This window comes from Drosophila kikkawai, chromosome 2R (genome assembly GCF_030179895.1).
Source record: "Drosophila kikkawai strain 14028-0561.14 chromosome 2R, DkikHiC1v2, whole genome shotgun sequence".
Classification (NCBI taxonomy): domain Eukaryota; kingdom Metazoa; phylum Arthropoda; class Insecta; order Diptera; family Drosophilidae; genus Drosophila; species Drosophila kikkawai.
Genome location: NC_091729.1, coordinates 22,098,705 through 22,125,955, shown reverse-complemented (window position 1 = coordinate 22,125,955; position 27,251 = coordinate 22,098,705). Strand labels below are relative to the sequence as shown.

Below are 27,251 nucleotides of genomic sequence, written 5' to 3'. Positions count from 1 at the left end.
ACTCAATTCAATTTCTTCATCTCAGGATTAATACTTATCTTACTTGATTGCAACGTTTTTCTGACTGTGTCTCAGGCTCTTGTTGCTCGGCCATTGTTATTGGGGGAGTTGGGAGTAGGATTCTTGCCGAGCCGCACTGGGGCTAAAAGGGATAAACGTTTTTAGCATGGCCTGCACGATTTTTATGCAGAGAACGTGTTGTTGGAGCTCCGTTGCCCTTGCGCCAGGCTCTTTTTGGCTCAGAGGCTCTTGGCCATGTCCGTGCGACTGTTTCGCGTCATTTGCTCTCTGCTGGATCGTAATTTTATGGCTGCCAGCAGCTTCTTCTAGGGTCTCCAATTGCCGGTCCGGAGGTGGGGCAAAGGCAGTGGCAGTCAAAGCAAACGGAAGTAAACTGAAGCCAAAAATGCTAGCTTTTATTTGACGAAACGGAGGTCGCCTTTGTGACTGCTGCTGCTGCTGCTGCTGCGTCTCCTCCGATCCCAGAGCATTCCTCGAGAAGTTGTCAAAACAAAGCGAGCGAAACTAACAATAAGTGAGTGGAGTGAAAGCAATAGAGGTGGAGTGGAGCATCACCTGGCAGCGGACCAAACGGCAGGCGGAGCCGAGAATATCGCTTACCAACTCGTTTGGCAATTTTTCTCAATTTTCACATTGAAAACTAAACGCCGGAGCTCCGAAAAGAGCTGGTACGACCCCCACAATCGTCTCATACGTTAGGTCCACCCCTTTGGGGGTTCTCCCGGCTTCCTTCTACTTCCTTTGCCTTGATGTTTTGGGCATCCAATTTGGGGGGGGACCGATGGGGAGGTGTCAGCGGCACAAAGCCAACTGGATTTCCGCAGGCCAGCTCGGTATCCCGGGCACTGAGAGAAAAAGAGGGGAGGTTAAGATTAAGGTAGTCCCTGTCTATGATTGTAGTTAACTTTTAAAACTATAGATTTAAATAATTATTAATAATCTTTGTTAGAGAAATAAGACAAGTATTTTGCAGAGTTCTAAATTTTCTCGGAGTGCATTTATGTTATCCACCTCAGTCTTGGGGCTGCTGGCCATGTTACCTTTGCTGTTGCTGTTGCACGATTGCTCTTTGGTGATTTGGATTCCCACTTACACTCACACACATTTACACACAGGACGAAACAAAGCACAAATTGTTGTATGTAATTGTGCGTTGGCTTACACCTACGCTCACACACACACATTAACGCGGACACCAACGCAGAGCAACTGGAGCAGCCACACGAGCTCACCTGCTGCTGCGTGCGCCGAATTCCATTGCATACTTGGCGGCGCCTGCCCCAGCATTCCTCTTCTTTCTCGCCTCAACCCCGCCCCATCCATCCCCTCTCGGAGCGGCGACCCTGTGCAAATAAAAAGTGATATACGCGCGACACTGAATGAATATTAATCGCTTTCTTTTTGCAACCAACTCCAGATCCTGTTCCAGGTCCCGTTTCCCATCCAGATGGCCATTCGGTTGCCAGTACCAGGGCCGCACCTTCTCGGCCAGAAACAGCTTTTGTTTGAACCATCTGGCTGGCTGATTTGGCAGCTTAAATGATTTCCGCTTCGACTTGACTGCGTGTGGAATTCAAGGAAATTTATTAGTTAAGTCTAGCTGATTGTTCCTGGTGGTCCTGGCCGTTGGAATAACTCCGCCTTTTCCTGATTTCCCGTCTGGGTTTAATTTCTTTTTATTATTTTTGGGGCAAGTCATACTCTTTATTTTTTTGAGCATGTTATTTTTTTTAATGTATAACTAAAGCATTTATAATCAGGAAAATGTTGTGCTATATGCAGACAAAAAAGAAATCAAGCTTTTTACATTTTTAAAATGTATTTAAACAATTTTGTAAATATTGTAGTTTTATTGTGCGTGTTTTATTAAATTTATTTATATTATAAATATATGTTTTACCATCTGTAAACACTTTTTTTATTCATTTATTTTTATATTTAAATGTGTTTTTACAGCTGAAAAAAAGCATTTACCTTTTCTTTTTAATAAAAACCATTTCAATATCTAGAAAAAAAACCCTTTCAAAGTAATTTTTATTATTATTACACTTTAAAAAGTGTATTTACTATGGGCTTTCATCAGTAAATCCCCCTAAAATTATTAATTTATTATTTGTAAGAGAATATGTTGCACATTTTATTTCGAGTGTTCCAAAAAACCCCTTGAGCCATAACTTGTCACGAGGGTTAACACGCTTCTTGTTTTTTGACAGTTTTTTTTTTCTTGTCACCTCCCTCGTGTACTTAGCACCTTTGAAAGGCTTCACTGTATCCCCCAAAATAAAATATATATACAAGAAAAAAACACACAAATTTCAGGCAATTCAATTTGGGCTCCCGGTGGATTCAAACTTTGTTTGTATTTTGTTTTTTTTCGACGCCTCTCCCCTTGAGGTGTTTTATTTTTAATGAATTTTTCGCATTAAATTTCGCAACAATGAATCGCTTTGTGCCGTGAGGGGTTCGGTGTCACCAAGGTGTTTGCCACGCTTGACACCTCGTCTGGTCATCCCCATCCCCCAGTAACCATTCCCTGCCCCCCCTGGGTCCTGAGTCTGTCAGGTATTTCCGCAAACATGTTTGCATGTTTTGCCATACAGAATTTATAGTTAATTTTCAATTTTGTTCAACAAGCTGCACAGACACTAACACTCACTGGGCTCACATAGATTTGAATGAATGGATTCCATTTTCCAGGCATCGCAGGTGGAAAGGGGCGGGAGTGCCAAAAGGGGGGCGGGACAGGCACCCTGTGTCAAAGGCAAACTTTGCAGACAACAAAAGCCCGTCACAGACTGAGAAGGAAGACGCAGGATCTGAATTGAGGCGGAGCAGGGACCAGGTTCAAACTTTACGCTCTCCATTCTAATTGCCAGTGCTCTTGGCACAGCACCCCTTCGGTAGGTGTCACGGGCTACGCCCATGCGGCTTTTGATTCTCTGTGGTTGTGCGTCTACAAAAAAAGACAACTAAATAATACAAAAAAAAGAAAAACACAGACACACTCGCAACGAAACTAATCTGCAAGTGAACCCGAACATGACACACTCACTGAGAAGAAAAATATGTCACGAGATTATGGTTACTTGGGAAATTATATTATTATTATATTTTAGAAAGAATGGAGTCTCTATTTATAAGTTGAAGAACGTTATTACAGCTTAATTTATCTTAAAATCTAAAAGAAATTAGTAAGATTACGAAACATATAGTAGCTTTTGTTATCTTTGGCATCCAGTATTTAATTGTACCTTTTCTAATTCATATAGTTACTTATATCGACTTGGTTAATTTATTTATATTTATAGTTACTCCTTAATATCGCAGTGCACACAGATACCCATACATGACCGTGTAGACATAGAAAAGCAATTTGTTTGCGGCTCTCACTATTGTTGCATGATTATTGTTTGTTTGGCTGCGTCTGCTTCCCAGCTGAATCGCGACTCGAGTCGCAGTCTCTTCTATCTCCATTCTCAAACCCCCTGGAAAAACCCTGAATTTTCCCCATCGTTGTCACACTTTTTTCCAGCAGCCGCCCCTTGTGTGTATGTGTGTGTATGAGAGAGAGTCTGAGTCTGTCCTTGCGGTGTATTTAACCTGTCTGCTTGTTGGATTACGACAACCAGCCCACAGACAGACTGAGCGGGGAGCAAACAAAACAGGCAACAAAACATGTATCTATTCATATGCCACTTTGTGCCACACACAAGTTGGGCGGGGTGAAAGTGGGTGGTGCGAGTGGGGTAATGCAATACGCATGCAACGATACCACACGGAGCCCCAGAAGAGACCCACAATGGCAGACTCAAACCCTGTCTGTCGTTTCCACTGGGTTAGCAGACATTTTAACGCTTATTTTACTTTTGGCTAAAGCACACAAGCACACACACTCACCACCCACCGCAATGTTCACACTTACTTGCCTTTACACTCAGCTCAATTGCATTTCACAGGGAAAAAATGCGATCAATTACTGAGATTTATGTGATGTCCCTGACCGTGCCAAAGGAGAAAGTCCTGGAAGACATCGTCCACAAAATAGCACCAGAAACCTGTGTTTAAAATAGATTTCTTTAAAATATAGAGACGAAATGAAGAACCTCAGGCTCACCAGCTATGGTTTGCAAAAGGGGAACCACCATTAATATTCTACCCTCCAGGTGATACCAATATAATACCGACTTGTAGAGCAATGTGTAAATAAAAATACAGGACGATACTAGCCAGGGCAGGAAGAGCCAGTAGTTATTCTAAATAATATATAATACAATTAAATATTTCTTTAAATAAATATAATATTATTTCTCACCTTTAAAGAGCCCACAAATAGGAATACTCCGCCTAGAATTTGCAGCAGGCAAACATGATTCCACACACAGATTTCCCAACATTTTTGACTTTCCACCCAGGTGGGTATTGTTCCCAAGATGATGATGGAAACAATTAGGGAGAGGCCAGCAATGACCATGCGAACGTGTTTGGCTTTCATGGATCGAAGCATTTATTTCCTTAAAAAAAAAACTCACTTTACTCTGTGAAGAATTTGTCACAACTGAGCAAAGCTTTGGCTGCAGACCTCTGTGAACTGGAAACCCTTATCTACAAATATGAGTTATAAAAAATTATTATACATAAGTCAGTACATGAATTTTCGATAAGGCAACCCCTGCGGATTAATATTTATTCCTTGAAACGTGTATTTGATATAGGCTTGCCCCACATATATAATATAATTCTCAACTTATTGGTATATATTCCGTTTACTTTATAGAATAATCACCTTTTTTGAGGTCATTAAAGTACCTTGGAAAGAGAACTTTAACGTAACTAGAGACTATGGAGCCATGAAACATGGGCGACGATGGATGTTCGCCTTAAGTAGCTAAAGCATTTCGCGTAAATTAGCCAAGTGTAGACTTCATTAAGTTGGGCCAGTAAATTAAGTGCTAATGTCGAAAGTTTTGACCGACAAAGTGCGCAATGAAATGTTGTACTTGCTGTAGTTGCCGCTATCCGAAACTGTTGTTGTGCCTGATATTTTTGCGCAACACTCCACTTGCGGCGGAAACAGCTAGCGGCAATAGGAAAAGCAGCAGAAGGAGCCGCTTTATCCTCATCCTTGTCGGTGGAAACCACAACAAAAACAATAACAACAGCGGAAGCGAAGCAACAGCAACACCAGAAATTAAGGTTAACTTGGTATAACCAATTTTTGGGTACTCTTACTCTTATGATGGATTTTGTAGTATATTTTACTTTGTTTTTAGACTTAATAATACGAGCTAATAAGGTTAAAATTAAGAAGGCTCATATTAATAAATAAATAAAGATAATTCCCTTGTATTCCTATAATTCCCAACCAGTTCTGGAACGACAATAAAGAAAACTAGAATATTTTGCTTTACTCAAAGCGTTTCTATTCTGTTTTAAAGTTCTTTTTTGTTCTAATGCTTTTTTTTTATTAGAAGATGAATCTACTTTCTAGAATAGTTATAAAAAATGTTAACCTATTTAAAAAAAACACCTACACTTTCGTCAAGGGTATCCACCAAAGGGGAAGCGAAGGAATAGGCACTCGAAATTGATGATGTAGACCAGCGAGCGAAAATTGCACTCACTTTCCTCCGGTAGCCCCAGCATCCCCTAAACACACCTCTCAGCCCCCAAAAGGGGCAGTTGTTGCCCCCGAATCCCCTCTCCTACTCCCCTTAATGCCTGCGTAAGGCAAAAACAGTCTGCGAAATTTTTAATGCTTTAATCTTGATGCTAATAAATCTTGAAGTTCCCTGGCACTTTTACATTACTTGCAAAGGAGAAAGGGTTTACCCGGGGGGCAGGGGTTAAAAGGGTGGGAAATACAATTAGACAGCTGCACGCTTAACGTTCTTAGTTTAAGCCAATTTGAATGCACTTTGCCCCGGCTGTAGAAGAGCTGCCCCATGCCTCAAACCCCGGGGTAATTGCAAGTGACACTTGAGGCGAGTGCCTGGCTGACATCGCCTCTAATCGAATTTCTAGCTGTTCGGTGCGTGCGGCCTGGCCATTGATTAACCCTACCAGTGAACCAACCAGTCCTCTCCAGGAGTCGTATCAATCAACCCTCCTCGGGTTGGGAGGGGGAAAACTGCCAGCATAATTTCTCTGAGAAAAGTTGGCCACAATGTCATCAGCGGCACTTGCCAGTTGACAGTTCTGCGGTGGCGGCAGCACCAAAAGAAGCCAGCCAGGAGCAGTCAGGAGCCGGAAGCGGAAGGGAGGGAGAAAAGTGGTTGTGACACACAACTGTCAGAATGGCGTGTGACAAATTTTTGTTATTAGAACAAGGCAAACCAGGCGAATTTCGCCTCGTTTTATTAACTCGAAATTTATGGCCAGCCATTAGGCAAGACAAATTAATCAAAAGCGGCAGCTAAATTTGAGAATTCTTTGCTTCATTTTTATGAGGAGTACAAAGAGTATTCAGGGGTATATAACGGATGCTAAAAAACATATAACACAACCAAGAAAAGAGCTATAAGACCTACAATTATATATAAGTATCATAAGTATCAAAAAAATTCTATTTTAAATTCAATATTTCGAACCAAACTTAATTAAAATTTTTGTATTTCCCTCAAATGTTTCCTTTTTTCTCCAAAAAATATATTTGAAATTCGCCACAAAGTATTCTCCTCTAACCACCAGGTATCCCATAGTCGTGATCAAACACTTTAGCCGCCATTCTTTCTTGCTTTTATTTCCATGTACATAAAATTTGTATTTAAAAATGAGTTAGACGCGGAGCTTTGGCTCAATTTCACACCATCTCAGCTTCTCCCACCTGACAAATGCCAAATGGATCCCATTTCTCTTCGCGGCCCTTACCGACTTTTCTTATTATGTAAGAATTTGTCATTTCCCTGAGCTGAAATGCAATTTAAACGCTGGCTCGGCAGCGAAAAGGAATTTTAATGTTCTCCTTTTTTAATGGGGAAACATTAAAGCGTTGCCCGGCAAGTAAAACAAACTTGATGTCTTGGTAGGATCCATCGCCCCGGGGACAGGAGCAGCATATGTTGACCACTCAGTTAGCCTTCTTTATGAGGCGGTGGTGGTGGCCCTCTTTATAGTACGGAATGCTGGAAAAAAAAGTGCAAAAATATGTTGCACATAAATTTGTATTAAGTTTGGCCCGCTGTCACTTTTTCTTCGGCCGCCTCTAAGCAATGCGGGCAGACAGCATAACGACATAATCATAAATTTAAATATGCAACCCAGGGTTTCCCTTCACATCTCTGCCAAAAAAAAGTAAAAGAAAAGCGGCGGAACGGAAAAAAAAGAACAGCAGCGGCAGTGAGGAGGAAAACCTTGGCAGTGACAGTTTCACTTTGCCTGGCATAAGGAATTTTCCCCCGGTTTGCCAGCCACACATGTTGCCCCAGCTTTATGCGTCTTAAATGGAGTTGTTTTCCAGCCGTCGAGATGGAAATGCAGGGGGAAATGGGTACAGTGAAGTACTGCTCTACAGGGAGAAGGTCTTCATTAGCCCGAACTGGAATTGGATTAAAATGGGAACTGGGGACTAAAAGTCGAACCCTTTTATATAAATTATAATAAAAGTACATGCCCTTTATAATTTTAATTAAATTCTTTTAGGAATTTTCAAAAGCTTTAAACTATTCCAATTTATTTAGTATACTCATGTGTAAATAGTTCTTCAATAAATATACAAAAACAACTCCTTAATCCTCCTAATCTCACCTCAGAAAACTATTAATTAAATATTCAATCAGTACCCCAGTTGACAATCCTAAACCGCCTAGCCTAAGTTATTGGCACCATTGGCCCCATTACTATATTCCCAGTTCAATCAAGTAATTTCTGGCCAAAAAGAAGAAAAAAAAAACGAGTGCCAAGAAAAATGTTAGGAAAAGTTAGGGGAATCCAACACCTGGGCACCCTTTTTAGCCCTTTTTACTCCGCCCGGATACCTCTAACAACCCCGGGACCCCTATCAGTGTGGCAAAAGGACCCAAAATCTGACGCAAACATTTTCGAGTAATCCGAGAAAAGCAAGCGAGAGAAGAAACGACAAATAAAATGTTTCGCAAAGCAAACTATGGGGCCAACAATGGATTTGGGACGTCCGTCCCAGAGGCAAAAGGGAAGCAGGAGAAGGTAGTGCCCCAAAGGAGAGACATTAGTTTATTAGAGTGAGTGTGAGAAGCTTTAATGCCCGAAACCCAAACAAGAGATAGGAGTGAATCCTTGCCAGAAGGACACAGGGGCGTGACAAGGCGAATGCCTGTTATTGTGGGTGCTTAAAAATAAAAAGAAGAGAGAGAGAAATCCACACAAAACAACACTACTTATTAACATTTTAATAATGGGTTAATGATGGGTTATTATTTGTAACTAAAAATTAGTTTAAAATCCAGGGGAGCCTTTGACCTCTTTTACCTATCAAATACTGCGTTAATTACAACTAAAGCTACATTTCTTTCTGTGCATTTAAATAGTGAAAAGTTGGAAGGTGCTTCCGGATCAAGGATATACGCAAATAATGTTTGTAAACAATTTTTATTGCTTTCTGGTTGAGATGCGCCGCCCCGCATTTGTTTGCAAAAGTAAAAGTTGTTGATAGAAATCACAGAACATAAACACTGAGAAGATGCCAACAAGGGAAGATACAGATACAGATACAAATACAGATCTCTGTGTGTGTACACAATAACATAAATTGCAAAATGTGACAAAGGGTTGTCCCTTAACCCCTCTCCGCGTTGAGTGGGTCAGCAGCCCGAGGAATATAAATAACAAAGCCTGATATTTTGCCCCGAACTTCTGCCGATGACATCAGCAAACAGTTGAAGAAATTGAAAAACCAATCCAAGTCCGCCACACATGACCATGTGTACCGAAAACCACTGACATGGCCAAAACCAAAAGACAGCGCCGAAACCAGCCAACGAATTCGCCAGCAAAGTTAGGACTTTAAACTTTAAGCTGCTAAGAAAATTTCGATGTGGAGGGGGTCTTTCGATATCTATATGTATATATATATACACACACACACACACCTATCCTAGACGAGGAGGAAATTGCTTGCCTTTCCTAACTAAAACTTGGGGAAATTATGAAATTCATACAGGAAGACAATTTTCTTCCACATCTAATTCGGTTGCAGCAGCTTTTACTTCCAACTACAGTCAATTTTCTCAAAATGAAATTATATTTGATGTTGTAATTTCATTTAATTATTTATTTTGGACCCTAAACGGTTTATTAGACGATTTTGTCATCATTTAGTTGGGAGATCTTGTGCTTTGCTTACAAAAATTCATGAGGACATAATTTCAAGATCGCCTTTTTAAAGTCACTATATAATTTACCTTTTTTAAATAAATATATATGATCTTGAAAGGTTTAACTACATAGAAACACATTTCAGATAAATAATTTCTTATCTAATCTATTTTAAGTACATTTCAATAAGGGAACCTTACTATTTTGTCCTATAAACTTTAACCAAAACACAATTCAACCTAGCCAAGTTGCCCTGTACAAAATGCAGCTACATTGCTGCAGCCCGAAATTTGTTTGCGGTCTTAGCCATAAGTTTGTCCGTCCACAGGCAACTTGTGGCGGCTCCTGGATGCTGGCTGCTGCTCCTTGGCAGCTTTTGACTTCTGACAGCGGTAGCTATCCAATCCGCATCCCAGTTCCCGTTCGCTTGCCTCGCCGCCCGGGGGATTCCCTGCGCGAAATCCTTGGGAAGCCCTTGCAGTGAACACACTTCGGGGACCTGGTTAAAGTGCTCCAGTGCTCGGCTCCCCTGCATTTATATATTTCACATCCGTTTACAGGAGAAGCCGCCCAGGCTCTGACTTAAAATAAATCCGAAACTCGGGCGAAAGGATAACCGAAGTTCGTTGTGAACCCTCCTTTTTGGGGCAGCCAGTTCTGTGGCAGGTTTTGACGGAAATCCTTTACCGCTCGCCTTCCGCAATCCTGACCAATTCGTTTGGCTTTATTTAAGTTGCAATTTGCCAACAACTGATAGGTAGCCAACCGCCAGTTGGCCAAGCTTCTGACATCTTGACTTTCATTAAGATTCTGCATATTTTGGCAATGTCTCAGTTTCAGTTTCGGTTAGCCAGATTGTCGGATGAAAAGGCAACAGGTTTAATTCGTTGCTGTTGGATTTTTTTTTTCCTTTGTAGCTGTACAAGTATAATGGCCACCGAGGCTGCCACTTCAGCCAATGAGCTGGGGAAGGAAATCTAAAAATTACATAAGGGATCAGGGGATTTTTCGATGGCACGGCCTTGTCGCATGCCAAAAGGAACAGGAGCCACAAAGCTCCTCGGCTAGATTCATTTGTTATTGTGCTCCAGCTCCTGTGCTTAGCTGGCGTCCGATTCCCAATGCAATAACTTAAAAAACACGAAGACAGCCTGACAGCTCTACGCGCCCAGCTCCAGGCTCCTGGCTCCTCTGGATTCAGTTCAGGATTCAGTTCTGGCCTCAGTTCCTACAACAATGGATGCGCGCAGGACGATGGCAGCGCCTCTGGGCCCGGAAGTGCCGCCATGACGAGCATAATTTAACAAGGCCAACGCAGCAGCAGCCGTTGCCAGGGCCCAACAAAAGGGCCAAAAGCAGGACCACCAAATGGCCAATGGCAGTGGACACAGCGGCCCAGGTCGCAAAAAAAAACACTCACAAATAAAGAAATCATATTTCCCCCCAGCTATTGACAGCGTAATCAGCAGAGTTGTAATAAAAATCCAAATACAATTTATTGTTGTACAGAAACAGGTAATTCATTACTTTATCGCAGCGAGTAGTTCACAATGCAGCAGCTGCGACCACGGCTACACTGGAAATAAAATGGGAAATGAAATAATTAAAAAAACCAAGTAAAAATTAAGGTTTTACAATAACTATTAAGACCAGCGAGTGAAAGGCAATCAAAGCAAACAAGAGCTCTTGAAAGGGAAAAGACGAGTAAGCACGACGAGAGAGATGTCCTTTTTTTTTATTCCCAACTTACTTATTTTATATTTTCTTAAAGAAAACATACTTTATCTTTCAATACATTAACAATATTAATTTTAAATACTTCCTAAGTAAATCAAAGTTTTTCCATTCCTTGAACCTTTTTTTTTCGCAGTGCTCTTGAATTCCAGACTCCCACTAAAGCCGACAATTTATGGTCTGTACCCTGGCTGCTATATAAGATTGTCTATAGATTGTCCCTGACCCGATGCAAATGGTAGTTGTATTTTGGTACTTTCCTTAGGCTTCCACCGCAGACAAAGCCAAGACAAACAATCAACAAGCCAGCGACTGGCCGCTGGACAGTGTCAACAGTCGCTGTGTTTGGACAAGATCAATAAACACCTCCGAGCAAATAATAATAATGGTATTTCTGTGCCCGGGCTCTTTGTGCACAAATTATTGGTGATAGCCACTAACCCGCACGTATAGCATGCATAGTATAAATATGCGCAAACAATGGCACGTACAAAGTTTCCTCATTTCGCTTGGCCCGCAAAAGTATGCTACGGCGGGGGGGCAGAGGAAAAGCGGAAAAGTGGACGAGCAGCGGGCGAAAATAAATAAGCATAAATGGTCAGCCAACCGACGGAATAACAATAATGCCAGCAATAATAACAAAAGGCCAACGCAGCTTATGCGACAAGCGAATCAAGTTAAAACACAAGCGGCCACAGCTGGCTGAAAGGCCTAAGAGAAAATTTCATTCGGTGAATATTTTAAAAATAATGTCGCCCGGCGGCAAATTGAAAATTAAACGAAAAACTTTAAAATAACTATACAAAAACAAAAAAAAAATAATAACGGAGCAGAGCAGTGCAGAAAGAGAGTGGTCCAAGGAAAAGTTCCACAGCTCGTTGGTGCTGACCCCAAATTGTAGGCACAGGCGGCAGTTTTCATTTTCCGGCTGCCAGTTGGCTGTTGCGCAAGTGTTGCCAACTTAATAAAATGAAGCTCAAACATGAAAAGTTGACCAGGCCAAGAGTACGCGGCCTGGCAGCAACAACAACCAGCTAACAGAGGCGGCAAGTGCATGTAAAAAGTTGTGCCAAAAATACATTTCCCTCTACTTTATTTTTTCTTCTTCTGATTTTTCCCGCTGTCACTAAGTTTTCCCTTTCCCGAGGAAGCACTCTCTTTGGTCAACAGATGTGGTCAGCATAATATAGAAATTAGTTTAAAAGCGTTGAAAATATATTATGTTTGGGGAAATTAATTAAGAAAAGGCTTATAATTTATGCATTGTAATTGAGTTTTAATTTTGCATATTTTTAGATATTTAAAGTAGAACATTTTTCATAATTAAGGCTTACAAAATGTTGTACTATTATTCCTCAAAATAATATCAAGAATTTATAATGTAAATTATGCTTGTATTTTATATATCTAGTTCCTTTTTATAATTAAATTGATGCTTTACAGTCTCATAACTTAAAAGAAGTGAAGTAGTTGTCCTGGAAATATTTTTTATCAAAGATCCTTACAATCCCTTTTTATAGATATAAAAATATAACCATTAAAATACTATTGTTTTAACCTGATCTGTTCTTGTTTTTTATGTACCACTGTATACATAGGCCAGGTCATATTTTACAATGGCTGCCTCCATTGTGTGTATGCGAATGTGTTTTGTGGTGCTTTTGGTTCTCTTTTTTGTGTGGACTGGGCGGCGGTTAGTGGCACAAGTCTCGGCGGAGTGCCTAAATTGAATATCATCAAGGCTCAAATTAATGTCTTCAACAGCCAAAAACTTTGGCACTTGGACCACGAGCTCACGGATCCAAGGACCACAAGGAATCGGCGGCTACTCGCCCGAGAAGTTTTCCACTTTTTTCCTTTGCGCTTTTTTTTCGTTGTTTTTCTTCTTCTTCTGTTGCCGCTTTTCCAGCTTTTCCTGCTGTCCGCACATTTTGCGTTATTCCAAAGTTTTTTTTTTTTTTTTGGGACGAGCTGCAAGTTGAAGTTCCTTGCTCCTCCTGCCTCCTGGCTGCTGGTTGCTTCTTCCCGGAAAGTTTTATGCGCCTCAAATTGAAATATTTCCATAGAGCTTTGCACACTCTAACGATGAGAGGATACTTTGCATTTATGGAGGATCTTGGAAGAGGGAAATTCGCAAATTTGTGTTGCTTTTATAAATTTCATTGATTTTTTATATTAATTAGAAAGAAACCTTTTTTGTAAGAAGATGAGAAGTGCATTCTGAGGTCTTTAATACTACAATTCAATGACTAAAAGTCATATCACCTAAGCATTAAAATCAATCAAAGAAGAAATCAAGAAATTAAACTAAAACCCATCTTAAATCAATTAAAACAAATGCTTAAATAAAATATTAAAAATACCTCATTAAATACAAATTGCAAATGTACCTAAGCAATCATGAAATGTAATACTTTACTCCCATTTATATTAACCCACCACCTTTGAGCTGACTAACCCCACACGCCCTCGGTTTCATTTGTTAGAGTATCCCAAACTCATCCTCCATTAGCCAGATTCCCTTCCAGCACTCCTGGCTAATTGCACGCATTGCTACCGCCACCGAAACCAAGTTGGTCAGTGATTTTGGGGCCCCCGCATCCTTCCAATCCTGTCCAGGATGGTGCTGGGGGCACGCGTCGATGCGTAAACCGCGCAATGTGTTATGCATCCCTTGGGCCGAGCGGGGAAACCAAAACTAAAACCAATACCTGCGGTCATGCCCTCCCCGAACACCATTAACCCCCGATTTGGCGCGTCTATATATGGACGAGTGCGTGTGTTATTAATCCCAGGCAATCTATTAAAAATGTAAAATGCATGAAGCTCGAGACAATTGCAGTGGCAAGCGGCAAAGGCAAACGTCTTTGCACCAGGGAAATGTCTGAATGTCTGGCGCACCGCACGTAGCCACTAAGCAGGGCGGAATACTAGACTTTAGTGGGGAGGGGGTGCACTGGAAAAAATAATACATAAATGGAAATCATTGAATATATAAATATAAAATATTTGGATATACAAATTAAACAAATTATAGAATCTAAAAGAAAACCAATTCTCAAAAATCTCTTATTATTTTTCCCCCCCAAATTAATGTTTTTAAAATTCCAAAAAATTCAAAATTTCTAATATTTGTTTCCCATAATTTCCAAATTTTAGCCAAAATATTTTTCCAAGTACACAAAAGACTTCTAGGTTCTTGGAGACGAGCCATGCGTGCTCGGTGACTGGTGACTGGTGACTCCCGCCCGGTGGGCTAGTCCGCCGCCCTGTGCAGCGTCTCCGGGTGCTGCATTATTTACGCGACGGTTCTTGTTTATTGATGTTTGTCTGTCTCGGTCGGTGGGTCTGACTTCGGACTCCATCCTCCGACTCCAACTCCTGCTCCGGCTCTGACTGTAACAGTGACTCTCTGTGGCCACCACTACTCCGGCCCAGGTTGGTCTTGCTTGGCTGGGCAAAGCCCACCCCTTGCTAACGGGCTTAGCAACCCAGCAAGTTGCCGCTACACCAAGGCCAGCAAAGATAGGTATCCTTGCTACCTGGCTGGATCTTCCTTCTTGGGACGCCGTCACACCGGGTGCTTACATATTCATGAGGGTTGCGGCAACAAAGTAGCCAAAAAACGTGGCCAGAAAAAAAATAAGATAAAGGAAAAAGTAAAAGGAAAGCGGGTGCAGCGGGCCGGAGGGAAAAGCTAAAAAGGAAATGTCTTCGCATGTATTGCCAAATAAAAATTGCGGTTCAAGTTCGTTGGCTGCGCCGAATCCTCTCGTTACCCTTGTTATCCCTCGGTGATGCAGCCACTCTGGGGAATTGTGTGCTCCTCGGGCTGGCATCTCTTTCGGGTTTTTTTGTTTTTTTTTTCGTTTTTGGTGGCGTCGATCCGTGTACATATTTGCCAATTGCGATGCAGCAATTTGCTGTTTAAATATGCCCACTTAATTGAGTTTAATTGTGTGTGCGTTAAGTGGGCGGAAATATTTCACAAACATTTTTTAGCCCGCTTCCCTCTAATTTTCTGGGCCCCAGGATCGATATCAAATAACAGGCTTACTTTCCGCGCTGGCCGCCGAAAAGAGCTTATTAAAATTTATATATTTAAATAGCATTTACTGCCGAGAGTCCCCCACACTCTGGGGGCCCTGTTATCCAATCCTCGAATCCCTTGCAATTTGTTGCGGCCCAAGGCGGCATAGATGAAAGTTTTCCAACTGTTTTCGCCTTACGTTATTCTTCCCCCCCCCCCCCCCCCTTGTAAATCCACCCGCACTTTTTGCACATACTTTTGACAAAAGGGGTAGTTGTCGCAAGCACACTCACACACACACACACTTGATTACAGGGGGTGAAGGGCTAGACAGAAAAAACAATTTCACGGTTATTCCTGGCAAATATGAAAAGTAAAATGTAATAGCCCCAACCTCTGACAAACATGACAACAACTTCAGCTTCAACTTTCCGGGGGGGAGGGGATGCCGTCGGCCAGGGCCACCCTCAGCGGGGGCTGGCAGCAGCATCGTAGCTTGTCAAGCGGAAACGGAAGTCAGACACTTACATATGCGCGCGTAACTTTACGCCCATCGTCGTCGTCGTCGTCGATGAGTTGTTGCCGCTGATTTGCCATTTCTCGTTTCTCTTTCATGCGGTATACCCTAGAGCTGAAAAGGGTAATAGAAATTATCTGACCGGCCTGATGGTTTTATTTGCAAAGTCTCCAAGCTATTCCATTTACAAGATATTTTTATGATTTTAAAACGGTTTTAAAGTAAAATGGAGCTACTACAAATGTTTAGTGATTTTAAAACATAAATTTAAGTGCCCAGAAGTATGCTTCAAAATACGAAAATTCATTGCTTGCACTCCCATTTAATTAAAACATCTAAGAAATATTTTTTAAAATATTTTTAATATCACCTTATAGGTATTTTATTTATTTAAACATCTAAAAAATATATTTAATATTTTATTATATGTAGTTGGGCAATAAAATAAATTCTCAAAAAATATGAACCTTTCCAAATTCCTTAACTTTTAATATACATTATGAAGAACTATTTAATTGAAATTTTTAACTACTATTTTTAATAGTTATCCTAAATTTAGTTTATTTTAAATTTCTTGTATTATTTTTCACCAGTTTCCATAACACCACAAAACTATTATAGAGTATTGCCAGACTGAGCTATTCCAAAACTTATTTCCCCATTGAAATATTTTCGATTTCCCTGCTTCTGGAGAGACCCAGTAGTAGCCGGGGGCATATTTCAACAGTTGCCAGTTATGTAGCTGCTGTCATAATATTGGCATGCATATATCATTCTGACGGTCTATAAAAATTTCTACACCCCGCCGGGGGAAACCCGGGTATCCAAGGGTTGATTCCAGCTCTGTCATCGCACTGTTGCACTTGTCATAGATATAGCCAGGGATAGGGATATATATATATACATATGTATTCGAGGGGGTTGGACAAATGGGGTTTGGTCGTTTCATTTTCGCTGCTTGGAATGTAATAAGCCTCGATGGACTATCGCTTATTCCGATCCTAAGTGGTTGATAATAAATTGTTAGTGAAAAATGTGAACATTTTCCGGGCTGCGGGGGGAATGGTGAAAAAAGTGGTGTTTCAGGAAATGCGTGCGGATTCGCGTTTCGGCGTCATTTGTGGGGATTAGATGGTACCCAAAGCCGACAAATCACAATCCACAATTCGTGGAGCTGGGGCCTTTTATGAGGCACGTTCCCGAATAAGGAGACACCTCTAAATCCACCTCGGCCGTGCATTCACCTGCAAGTCCCCGAGGTAACATTTTTATTAATATTTAATGCGAGTTTTGCAAACTTTCCCCTAATCCCCCCGCACATCAACCCTCATAAAACGCAACTTTTCGCACAACTGACAACTCAATTCAGCATTACTCGAAGCGCAAGACCTCCTCCTCCTCCTCGGAGCACTCCATTTTATATGCCCCATCCTTGTGCACGTGCCAAATATTTTGGCCAATCTCCCAGAGATATCTCCAACTCCGACTTTTCCACTTTTTTCCCTCCATGCAAAATATTGTGGACTCCATTAGATGTCACTCCTCTCGCTGGTTCTTGCCCGGCATAACTGTGTAATGAAAAATATTCCGCCAGACTTTCGGGGATGTTCTGATTTTCCTAGACGCCCGTTTCTCACCACCCCAAGAAGGGCAACAACAAGTGGAAACTAAACATAAATCATAAATATTTTAAAGTTTCAAATTACCAGCAGTGGCAAAAACAATCAATGCCGGCAAACCCAGACACCACCCACTGCCACGCCCAAGGCCTTTTTGAGGCGTTCCCCAAGCGCTGTCACACAGCTGTCAACATTTGCCAAAAAAAAAAAAGAGAAGAAATGGAGGAGAGGTGGGGGCAGCAGCGCAATCAGCGCTAATCTAATGAGTGCCAGTGTTGCATGTGGCAAGCGTACAAGTGTAGCTGTTCGCCATTGTTCAGCAGGTGTTTGGCAGATCCCAAATGAAATGACAAAGTGCGTTTTCCCCACGCTTTTACACTGCGGGAAAAATTAGGCATGATATCTATGGAAATGGAAATCGAATCTATGGAAATGTAGCGCATCTCTAGGAGAAGCATTCTGTTTCTGCGAGTGGAATAAAGTAGTTTTAAACCTTAAGGCTTAGTAGGCCATTATCATGGGTGTACAACATAATTATATAGCTTCTTATTTCATGTAAGTAAAACTTCTCTCGAGCTATAGTTTTCCTCAGTGTCCTCGCTCTGTGACAGCTATGAATATTGCAGGATGCCAAAATGACATCCTTGTAACTTCTCAAGTATGTAACGGTGCCTTTATGTGCAGTTACCGTTAGCAACAAAGGAGGCAGGAGAAGGACCAGCAGCAGCAGCAGCTCGCCTGTCCCATCCAGCCGTCATATAAAAATAATTGTTTGCCAGCGCATTCATTACCCATGACAGCTCTCTCCGTTTGCGATCCTTGACGGGGATATTAAAAATGCAATTTCTGGCCCAAAAAAAAAAGGAAAACAGAAAGTGCGTCGCCCACCGCAATTCGTTTGCATCCTGCGAATCGCCTTGCCGGGTTACGAGGAAATATTCGCAAAAGGACTGGAGAGTTGCAATTTCATTTAAGGTCTCATCAAATTAATAAGAAATACAAAATAATAAACATTAATAAAAATAAGAATAAAGGTGCATCAGATGGGAAATGGAATGGAAATTGCTCATAAACAACTCCATCAAATAAAGTGCACACGCAGACGGCCCAAAAAAAAATAAAAATAAAGACAATTTGTGTTGTCCCAGGTTTTTTTTTTTTTTTGTAATTTTTTGTTTTTTGATTTTGACTTTCGGCGTAAAAACCGCAGGACAATATTAACAATGACGCATGGCACCCACACAATCAGCGAGACACAACACAGGCAGGATGCAGGCAGGGCCGAGAGCCAGACTATCAAATTTTAATACGCCATCCTGGCCGTGCCTTTATTTCATAAATTTTTAATGAAATTAAGCGGCAAAGCTTTTTGGATTTTCGGGATGTCGGGCTTTCGGCTCTGGTGTCTGAGTGTGGCCATAGCATTTCGAAATAAATCATAACGAGTGAAATACGTAAGTAAACCAGGCATTCAGACATACGGACACCGTTTGCATACCTTTTTAAATGGTTTTTTTTTTTTCTTTGTTCAAGTTTCAGTCGTTGCTTTTTCGTTAACCACAACTAAAAGTGCGCCCCGTTAAATTATAAATTAAGCGGTTTTATGCGGACTATATATATGCATGTACACACGCTCGCTTTCAGGATTTGGCCTTTTGTTTTTAATGAGTGCGATTGCAGTGGCTTGAATTTTTAAAAGGGTCAACTAGAACACAATGGGAGCTTCCTGGGGTAATTCAGTTAGAGATGGGTAGAAAAAGTACACCTGGCAAAATCAAAATAAATCGAATGAATAAAATATTTAGTCGACAGCCTTTGAAGTCAGTGGACAGACTAGCCACGACTTGGTTGAAGGCTTCTTATTTATACAGGTTTTGATAAAATTTTGTGACCGTCCCTACTAAAAGAAAATGCAAAACAATTAAAGATCTAATCTCAAATATAAAAGTTTAGTTAAAAATTATTTTTCATTAAACAGAGACACAATCACCAATAAAATATAAAAAATAAAAAGAAACCTAAATGAAGTTGTCATGGTTTTACAGACTTGCATATCCTTACTCACGACTCACGCACGCCCCTCGAAATCCAAGCCCTGAATGCACCCCATAAAAGTATGCAATGCAAAAGAAAAACGTAAAATAAAATAAATAAAAAGTAAGAACGGGACAGTGGCAGACACAACCCCCCGAAACCCGAGGACATGGCTCTGCCATATGCGAAATCAAAAGTTGTTTATGACTCAATTTGTAGTTTTGAACATGAATTATTGCAGCTGCGAGAGGGGCGAGCCGAATTGAACCCAAAAAAAAGGACTTCGAGTGGGGGAGGAATGAAAACAAAGTCAAGGCAAACACGAATATGTGCTTGAACACAAATTTTCGGATGAGGAAAAACTAATTTCACAAAGAGGAAATTAAATATGGCAAAGTTTGACATGTGACAGATTTCTCGTTGTTGCTGCAGCTGCTCTGGCCGCTCTATTTCGATTTTATATTCATTTGTGCATGCGAATAATTGAAACATTTCTGGTGGCAAACATGCACATTTCCATTTCAATTTGCAGCCAAACAAGGACTCAACCAATGCGGATATATGTTATGTATATTCTCAGCAGGACAGTGCAGGTGAATGGCCAAAGTGGAATTATTTGAGCTGTTGTCATTCGAACGGAACTCTTTTCGAGCCCAGAGCTTGAAAAGCGAATCCCTCTCCATTTAATTTTCCCCGGAAGCCCGAATCCCGAATCCCATTCCTCATCACATTTCATTTCATTTCGCATAGTTTGCTTTGTGTTTCGTCTGCCGGCCAATTTCGCATATTTTTACGACTTGAGCTCGGCACTTAATTTAGTCAATAACATGCAAATGATTCCGCCAGGAGTCTAATTGGAAGCGCAACTCAGCATTTGTCTGCAAAGTCTGCCAAGGCAGACTGCAACTTTTCCCCCTCAGTCTATAGCTGTCTCGTGTCCTGCCTTCTATCCGCCGGAATCCGCACTAAAACCTGCGGTGCGTCAAACTTATAATCAAGAGGGGATTTCCCTGCGCCGAAGGGAGCTAAGAACTTCAAGACTGATGAGCTACGGCTTTTCTGCCTTTCATCCAGCGGCGACTTGGCCATTGAGAAGGTGAGCCCGCAATGGAAATACATTGAGAAAAATTAAGTCTTCAAAATAATATGATATCTTCCAGAAAACATTTTCAGTAAATACTGCTAGGGTCTAGAGAATATTACAAAACCATATCATAAATTTAATAAATTCCGGATAGCCTGAATTGCCCCCAAAATTTCTCGCTGTGTGCCAAGTGCCATCTGCAGGCGCTGCCAAGGATGCTCACATTCTTCATCATCAAGTGCTGCTCAGTTGCACGTCTGTGATATGACTCGGTTGGTTATTCAGTTGCGGTTACAGGGTCCCTCCGTCGACTTCTGGTGGGTTTTCCCTCTGTTTGTCTCGGCAGTCTGTCTGTCAGTCTTGGTTTTTCCAGACGGGTATGGGTTTCGGGGTCTTATTTCGCAGCAGCATTCCGGCTCTCATGGCACTGTTGACACATTCCCCAGACAAATGGCCACATGTAGTAAGTGTATAATTGGATAAGAACTTGGTTCCCAGACCTGGCTGACTGTCTCCCTATTTTTCCGCATGATTTTCCGCAACTCTTTTGTGGGAAACGCACTCGGCGGAGGCCGTTCAATCAAATTAGCGTAGAGTGCATTCGTTGGGCGAGCAAACTAATATTCCTGGCCAAAATGCTTCATGGCTGACTACTTATCGCTTAATCACATCACGGGCGGCACGGTATCGGGGCATCTGCATAAAACATTTAGCAACATCAAATCGTTACCCGCCCATCCGCACACATCAAAGCCAATCAAAATGGCATTTCAATAATATCAGAGCCATACAATCGCATCAGCAGGGGTTCCGTTGGGTAGAATGGAAGGGGATCCTGGAGTCCTTCTCTTCTCTGCTCGGTTGTAATGGAGCGCGCATATTTCGATTCTGGATTTGTGTGTGAGTGTGTGTGTGTGGGGGGGGGAGGTGGGCTTATGAGTCAGTGAACACAGGATGTGTGTGAGTGTGCGAATCACATCAATGATTCGTTCACAAATATTACAAGCTTGGGCACGCAGCAGAGAGAGAAATGGCCACACTGCAGCTAGAGGGAGATGGACAGATGGGCTTGCGGAAATTGTGTCAAAGGAGACTTTCGCTTTCCAGCAAAATGTGTCCTTGTCTGTGGGTGTGCGCGGGTGCGTCATAAAGATATTGACAGCCCCATAAAGATAACCGTAGTGGATTGTGAATGGCATGTCAAGGAAGAAATTAGGCGATGTTCTCACTCCCACTTTCTCTTTCTTTGAATACTCTCTCCAGGGAAATAACACTTGCCGAAACCAAAATGTATGGGAATTAAGGTCTGCATATAGGTCACGGTTCTGAATCTTGCAAAAACAAATAATATAAATACAGATTTGAACTATTTTCCCCCAGAAAAACCCTTTGGTAATGTGTTTGAAGAATATATTCACAAACTTAAAGAGGAAAAAATGTTGTGTTTAGCCAATGTGAAAGATTTTATAGGCAAAGCAAAGTGAGGTCTTAAAGATAAAGAAACACTTCCTCACTTCAAAGAGTACAATAGCCTTCATGCTGGAAGATTTTAAAAAGAGTACTACAAATTTTTCACATATAAATTTTGCTTCAGTTTGGCCTTGTGTGGTCTTATTTTTTTTTTGTATCCTGAGGTGTTGTGGAATCCATCCTTAGCCTACTCCTCCTCCTCATTCTCCTTCTCCTTACAGCAGCAACATTCGGGTTTCTTAACTTCTTTTTTCGGACAACCGTCATCGTCTGCACCGGGGTCCTTCAGTGAAAACTGCTTATTGTATATGGGTGTGGGTCCATATTCTGGCGGGAAATCCTCTGCCATGCGAGTATCGCAGTCACCGGGCTCGGATTGCCCTCCGCAGCCAGCTGCTCCTCCACTTGATCCTGCATTCTGTTCGCATCCTTGGCCAGATTGGCCACTAGATTCTTCGCAGCAGTCGCAGCAGTCTTCCTCCGCCTGCTGATCACATCCTGTATTGTCCACCTGGCTGTATTCCTTGCAGTTCTCCTTGGTTTCTGCTGCTTCTGCTCTGTGGCAGCTCTTCTGCAGTCCTATGTTAGACATGCCCCTCATCTGGGTATCTTTGCAGCATTCACTGTTCGCCTTCGTCGCCTCGGACGAATGTACGTTTTCTGTGGAGCAAGTATAGACACCACCGCAGTGCGGGCAGATGGCACATTTAGAGGGAGCCACTTTGTTCTGTGCCTGTTTGCCCTGTGCTTCCCTGCACTCTTCTATTGAAGTCTGTGCCTGACACCAACAATCATCGGCCGCCTGTATTCCTGGACCTCCGAAACACGAACAACTTTCGGGAGCTCTTGACTGTTGGGACTTGGACTTTGCTGCTTTTCCCTGTGCTCCTGAAGATTGAGCTCCCGAACCTCCCGTACAACAGCAACTATTCGCAGCTGTGTTCTGTTGCGGCGAACAATTGCCCGACTTGGAATTTGCTCCTTTGCTCTGTGCTCCTGGAGACTGTGCTCCCGAAGCTGCCGTACACTGGCAACTATCGGCAGCTTTGTTTTGTTGTGGCGAACAATCGCCCGACTTGGACTTTGCTCCTTTGCTCTGTGCTCCTGGAGACTGTGCTCCTGAACCTCCAGTACATTGGCAACTATCGGCAGCTTTGTTTTGTTGTGGCGAACAATCACCTGACTTGGACTTGGCTCCTTTTTCCTGTGCTCCTTTTCCCTGTGCTCCTTTGCCCTGTGCTCCTGAACCTTCCCCACAACGGCAACCATCCGCAGCCCTGTTTTGTTGTGGCGACTTTGATCCTTTGCTCTGTGCTCCTGAAGACTGTGCTCCTGTACCGGCCGTACAATAACAGCAATTGGGAGCTTTGTTCTGTTGCGGAGAGCAATTGCCCTGTGTTCTTGGAGTTGCAATAGAATGACAACTATCAGTAGCGCTGTTATGATCGGCCGACTTGGTCTCACTGGTAGCATCTTCGTCGGTCTCCTCGTCCTTGTCCTTGTCCTTGTCGCAACAATAACAACACTTTTTCTTCTTGGGTGGCTTCGGGCATTCATCTGGCATGTCATCGGCCAAAGGCGAATAGTGACCAACTAGCTTGGCCTGCTCCTCCTGACGTCGCTGCTCCTCCTCCTCAGCGCACTCACGTTTCGCAGGGGAATCCTGATCCCCTTCCCCGGGTTCCTGTTCACAAACGTTTTCCTGCGCTTCCGATGTGCAATCGGGATCCTGCTGTTGCTTCTCGGATGGGCAAGAGCAACACTGTTGGGAAGCCTGCTGCTTCTGCTGCTTAGCTTTACTGGGAGATTGGGAACCTGACTTTGACGGCGACTGACTTCGGGTATTCTGATTTTGGCTGCAGGGGCAATCAGGATCATGCTGCTTTTGTTGCCCCGATGATGAGTTGCACCCACCACCTGCTTCCTGCTTCTTTGATCTCGCCGATGACGGGGTTCTTGTTCCCCCGCTACCGGGAGAACAGTTTCCTTGCTTGCCCGATTGATTTTTATCCTGCACCGGCACCATTTGAGTTCGTGAAATATCACAGGCGCAAGAATTTTGCTGCGGAGAACTACAAGCATTTTGCTGAGGAGCACCACAAGCACAGCCCCCGTCATTTCCGGATTTGCCTCTATCTTGCACCGGCACCATTTGAGTTTTGGACATGGCACAGCAACAGCCATTACTCTGCTGCTGCTCCTGCGAATAACAATTGGCCGTACTCTGAGTCCCCATTGCCGCTGTGGATCTGTCAACCATCTGCACACAATTACAGGACTTCTTCTTGTCCATGCACTTGCTACTTGTGGCCGGACGAAAGGCCGAACCCGCTATTGTTGTGGTCTTGCTGAGTATCTGGTCGCATAAACAGGACCTCTTGTCTATACTCTTGGTGCTTGTGTTCGGGGGGAAAGCTTTCTCCATACTCGCCCGGCTGGTGATTACAAACGAGGCCTTAGTCCTGTCCGCCGTGCACTTGCAGGCCTTGTCCTCTTCGTCGGACATGGTGATCTCCCTGCCGTACTTGCACAGGAACTCGATTATCACTGCGTTGGTCCAGCCGTAACCCACAGCCGCTTGATTTGGAGAGGCTTCCCCGGTGGTGCCAAATTCCTCGCAGAAATACTGTGACGGAGAAAAGAGTAGGAACTAGTTTATTACCATGTTAGGCTTAAGGTTTTTGAAGGAAGGAATTTTCTGTGACTGCGTGATTGAATGTACAATTTGACAATCAACAAAATTATGGAAAGTTTTTATTCCTTAAATAAAAATAATACCCTAAAGCTCAGGCAGAACTTACCTTCTCGGACATAAAGCCCTCCGATCTAAAGGCTTCATAATTTGACTTGACCCAGCGATGAGCCCATCGCCTGGACATCGCCTTGGAGGCCCGAGTGCCCAGATTGTCCAGCCCCTCCAGGACCATAAACATCATGGGCGGAAACACGTTTGGATAATCCCACTTCTGACCCGCTGTCTTATTCAACGTGTGCGGCACTCCGCCGTACAGGTTGTCCAGATTGTTGGTCTTGATGTGCTCCATTATCGCCTTGGACACCTTGTCAGTGTCGATCAGGGGAAAAGCCCGAGCCCACAGCGGTGCAAAGTTAGTGCAGCAGAAGTAGTTGCGAGACCGATTGTTCTCCACGTCGTAGTCTAGCCAAATGCCGGCCTGGTTGCTCCACAGGACATCGCGAATGGCCTTCACCAGGACACAGCAGCGATCTTGGTACTCTTCGGCCTTCTTGGCGTTGCCCGCCTTGCGATTGAACTCGGCCAGGATCTTGCCGCTCCGGAAAATTATGGCATTAAGCTCCACGGGCACAATGGCCGAGGGCTTGGTATCCTGGAGGGAGGCTTCGGAGCTGCCACCCTTGGCCACAAACCAACGAGAGCTAAAATCCTGTCCCGATTCACTGGCCGACTTCAGTTCGGTGTAATACTTTTCACGTGCCGCATCATCCATTTTATTCGCCGCCGCCAAATCCTCTCTATAGGCCTCGGGTCGCGGTCCGGGACAAGAGGATACAGCCCGGTATTGATACATTGTCCTGCCCTTCACATCAATTGAGCGCTGGCTTGTGAAGGACTCATACTCCTTTTCCAGAAGCGGCAGCGATTTAATGGCAAACTGCTCATCCTTGGTCACGTCAACATAGGACTTCATCATCATAATCAGAAGCGGCGGGTGTGTTCGTCCGGTGCAGTAAATCCTGCCACAGGCCGGCACATAACCATATTCCTGAACCAGCGCCAGAAAGTTCTCAATCATTCCGCGGGCCGTTTGATGCATCCCACACTGGAGCAGGCCTCGGATGATCCAGAACGAGCCCCAGTAGCTATACTCGCGGGAATTTGTGTCGGGAACAATGAAGGGGTTGGGTACGTAGATAATGGAATAAAGATCCGGACTCATCTTGACATCGTCTTTAATGCGTCGACCCAACTGCTTCCAGAGTTCGTTGATTTCGGCTGCGAATTGCTTGAGAGCAGGATCACAGACCTTGTTGAGAAACGACGGCAGAGGCTTCCAGTCTGTCGGGACCCAATGCTCCAGCTCCGAGCCGGGCGGATTAAAGTGTTTCTGGAGTAAAATGAGTACATAAGGATTGAATAACAAAGAAAGCATGAGATTCCTTAACCTCTGGTTAGTTTTGAAGTTAAGAAAAGTTAAAGTAAGTCCTTTAACAAATGGTAGTTAAGGAGACCTCTAGTTAACTCTATTGCTAGTCTGACATCTAAAACATACTCTTAAAGTCGAAAATATCCCACATCTTACCTCAACAAACATCTGCAGGAACTCCAAGGAGCCATCGTTCCTGGCACAATTGCTGAACAACTGGTAATCGGACAACGTCTGTCCGGTTGTATAAATACAGCTCATGTCCACAAAGTACTTGCTATCGGGAAACATGCACGATTGCTGAACACGATCCAGCAAAGGACCCGAGCAGAATACGTCCCTGAGAGTGGTTTCAGTGAGTGAAATGGATCCAGCAGCTCGCAGGACTTACTTGTTATCCGCGTTGGCCGATGGCATCGGTGGACTGCAGCCGCAATTTAGGGCCATTTTTAAGCACGATTTTGAATCCGGTCTCTAACTTTCTACGTCTAACGGAAAGGCCAAACTGAGGAGTGATTTCTAGACTAAGTTCGGAGATCACATCCGAGCACCAAGTCCCAGGCGACTGAGTTTCGAGACATACATAAATCAAAATCCGAACGGCAACCTCTGTTATATTGACCATTAAAGCAAATTTGTCGACATTTGCCATTAAGAGTCAACAATGCTCGGCCATAAATCAGCGCAAATAGACAGGAAGCGCCTGCGAATCTTCTCCGGACTCCTTCTTCCAGGGCCACACATTTATTTTAAATTACCATAAATGCCCCTGACCGAGAAAGCGAAACCAAAACCGAAACAAGAGCAGTGCCGCGGCGGGGTAGAGCGAACTTTTGCCTAAAAGCTATTGGCCTCTGTGTCCATTTGTAATTTCCAGACAATTTATCAAACCAAAAGCAAAATGAAGACAAGGGGGTGGCTGGCAAGGAAAGGGAGAAGGCCAGAAGTCGGAATGGAAATGGCGCAGAAAATGCGCTTCAAGTGGCCATGGCCATGACCATTACATAGCAGCGGAGCGGGATTCGGGATTCAAATAAAGTAAAAATTCTCCGATTCCTGGACAATCAATTGAGAGGAAAGTAGGGGGAGGGCAATCAGCCGCGGGCGCGGCACTTCATAAATTCCTTTGCCTTGGCTCCACTTCAATGCAAGTTTTTAGCATCGACATCGACATCGGCATCTTTATGAAAACTTCTCAAGTGGGGGAAAGGGAAATCGAGGAAGCACGGAAATTAGTCATGTCGCATTCACATTCTCTGTCGTCTGCAAAGTTTCAATTGAATTTTCGTCCGGCATTACGGAAAATGCAGCGACTTAAGCTTGCAGCTAC

General features: G+C 43.1%; 2 protein-coding genes across 3 annotated transcripts; both read right to left on the bottom strand.

The window, feature by feature from the left end:
• Window positions 1-4,553, bottom strand: LOC108076234 (uncharacterized). 2 transcript variants are annotated; one of them, XR_011444546.1, is made up of 5 exons: window positions 4,334-4,553; window positions 4,136-4,274; window positions 3,944-4,076; window positions 577-866; window positions 1-525 (listed from the first exon to the last, which is right to left on the bottom strand). XR_011444546.1 is itself a non-coding variant. In XM_017168979.2 (4 exons), exons 1-3 carry the CDS (start codon window positions 4,523-4,525, stop codon window positions 3,991-3,993), a joined length of 417 nt encoding a protein of 138 aa, XP_017024468.1. In that variant the 5' UTR covers window positions 4,526-4,553; the 3' UTR covers window positions 1-866; window positions 3,944-3,990. The 2 variants fall into 2 exon arrangements, 1 of the variants encoding a protein (XP_017024468.1); XM_017168979.2 differs by having other exon boundaries at window positions 1-866.
• Window positions 4,554-21,867: 17,314 nt separating this feature from the next.
• On the bottom strand, window positions 21,868-26,472 carry LOC108076520 (uncharacterized). The gene is made up of 4 exons (XM_017169429.3): window positions 26,313-26,472; window positions 26,078-26,261; window positions 24,599-25,882; window positions 21,868-24,423 (listed from the first exon to the last, which is right to left on the bottom strand). The coding sequence occupies exons 1-4, from the start codon at window positions 26,366-26,368 to the stop codon at window positions 21,985-21,987; spliced, it is 3,963 nt and encodes a 1,320-aa protein (XP_017024918.1). The 5' UTR covers window positions 26,369-26,472; the 3' UTR covers window positions 21,868-21,984.
• Window positions 26,473-27,251: the final 779 nt, after the last annotated feature.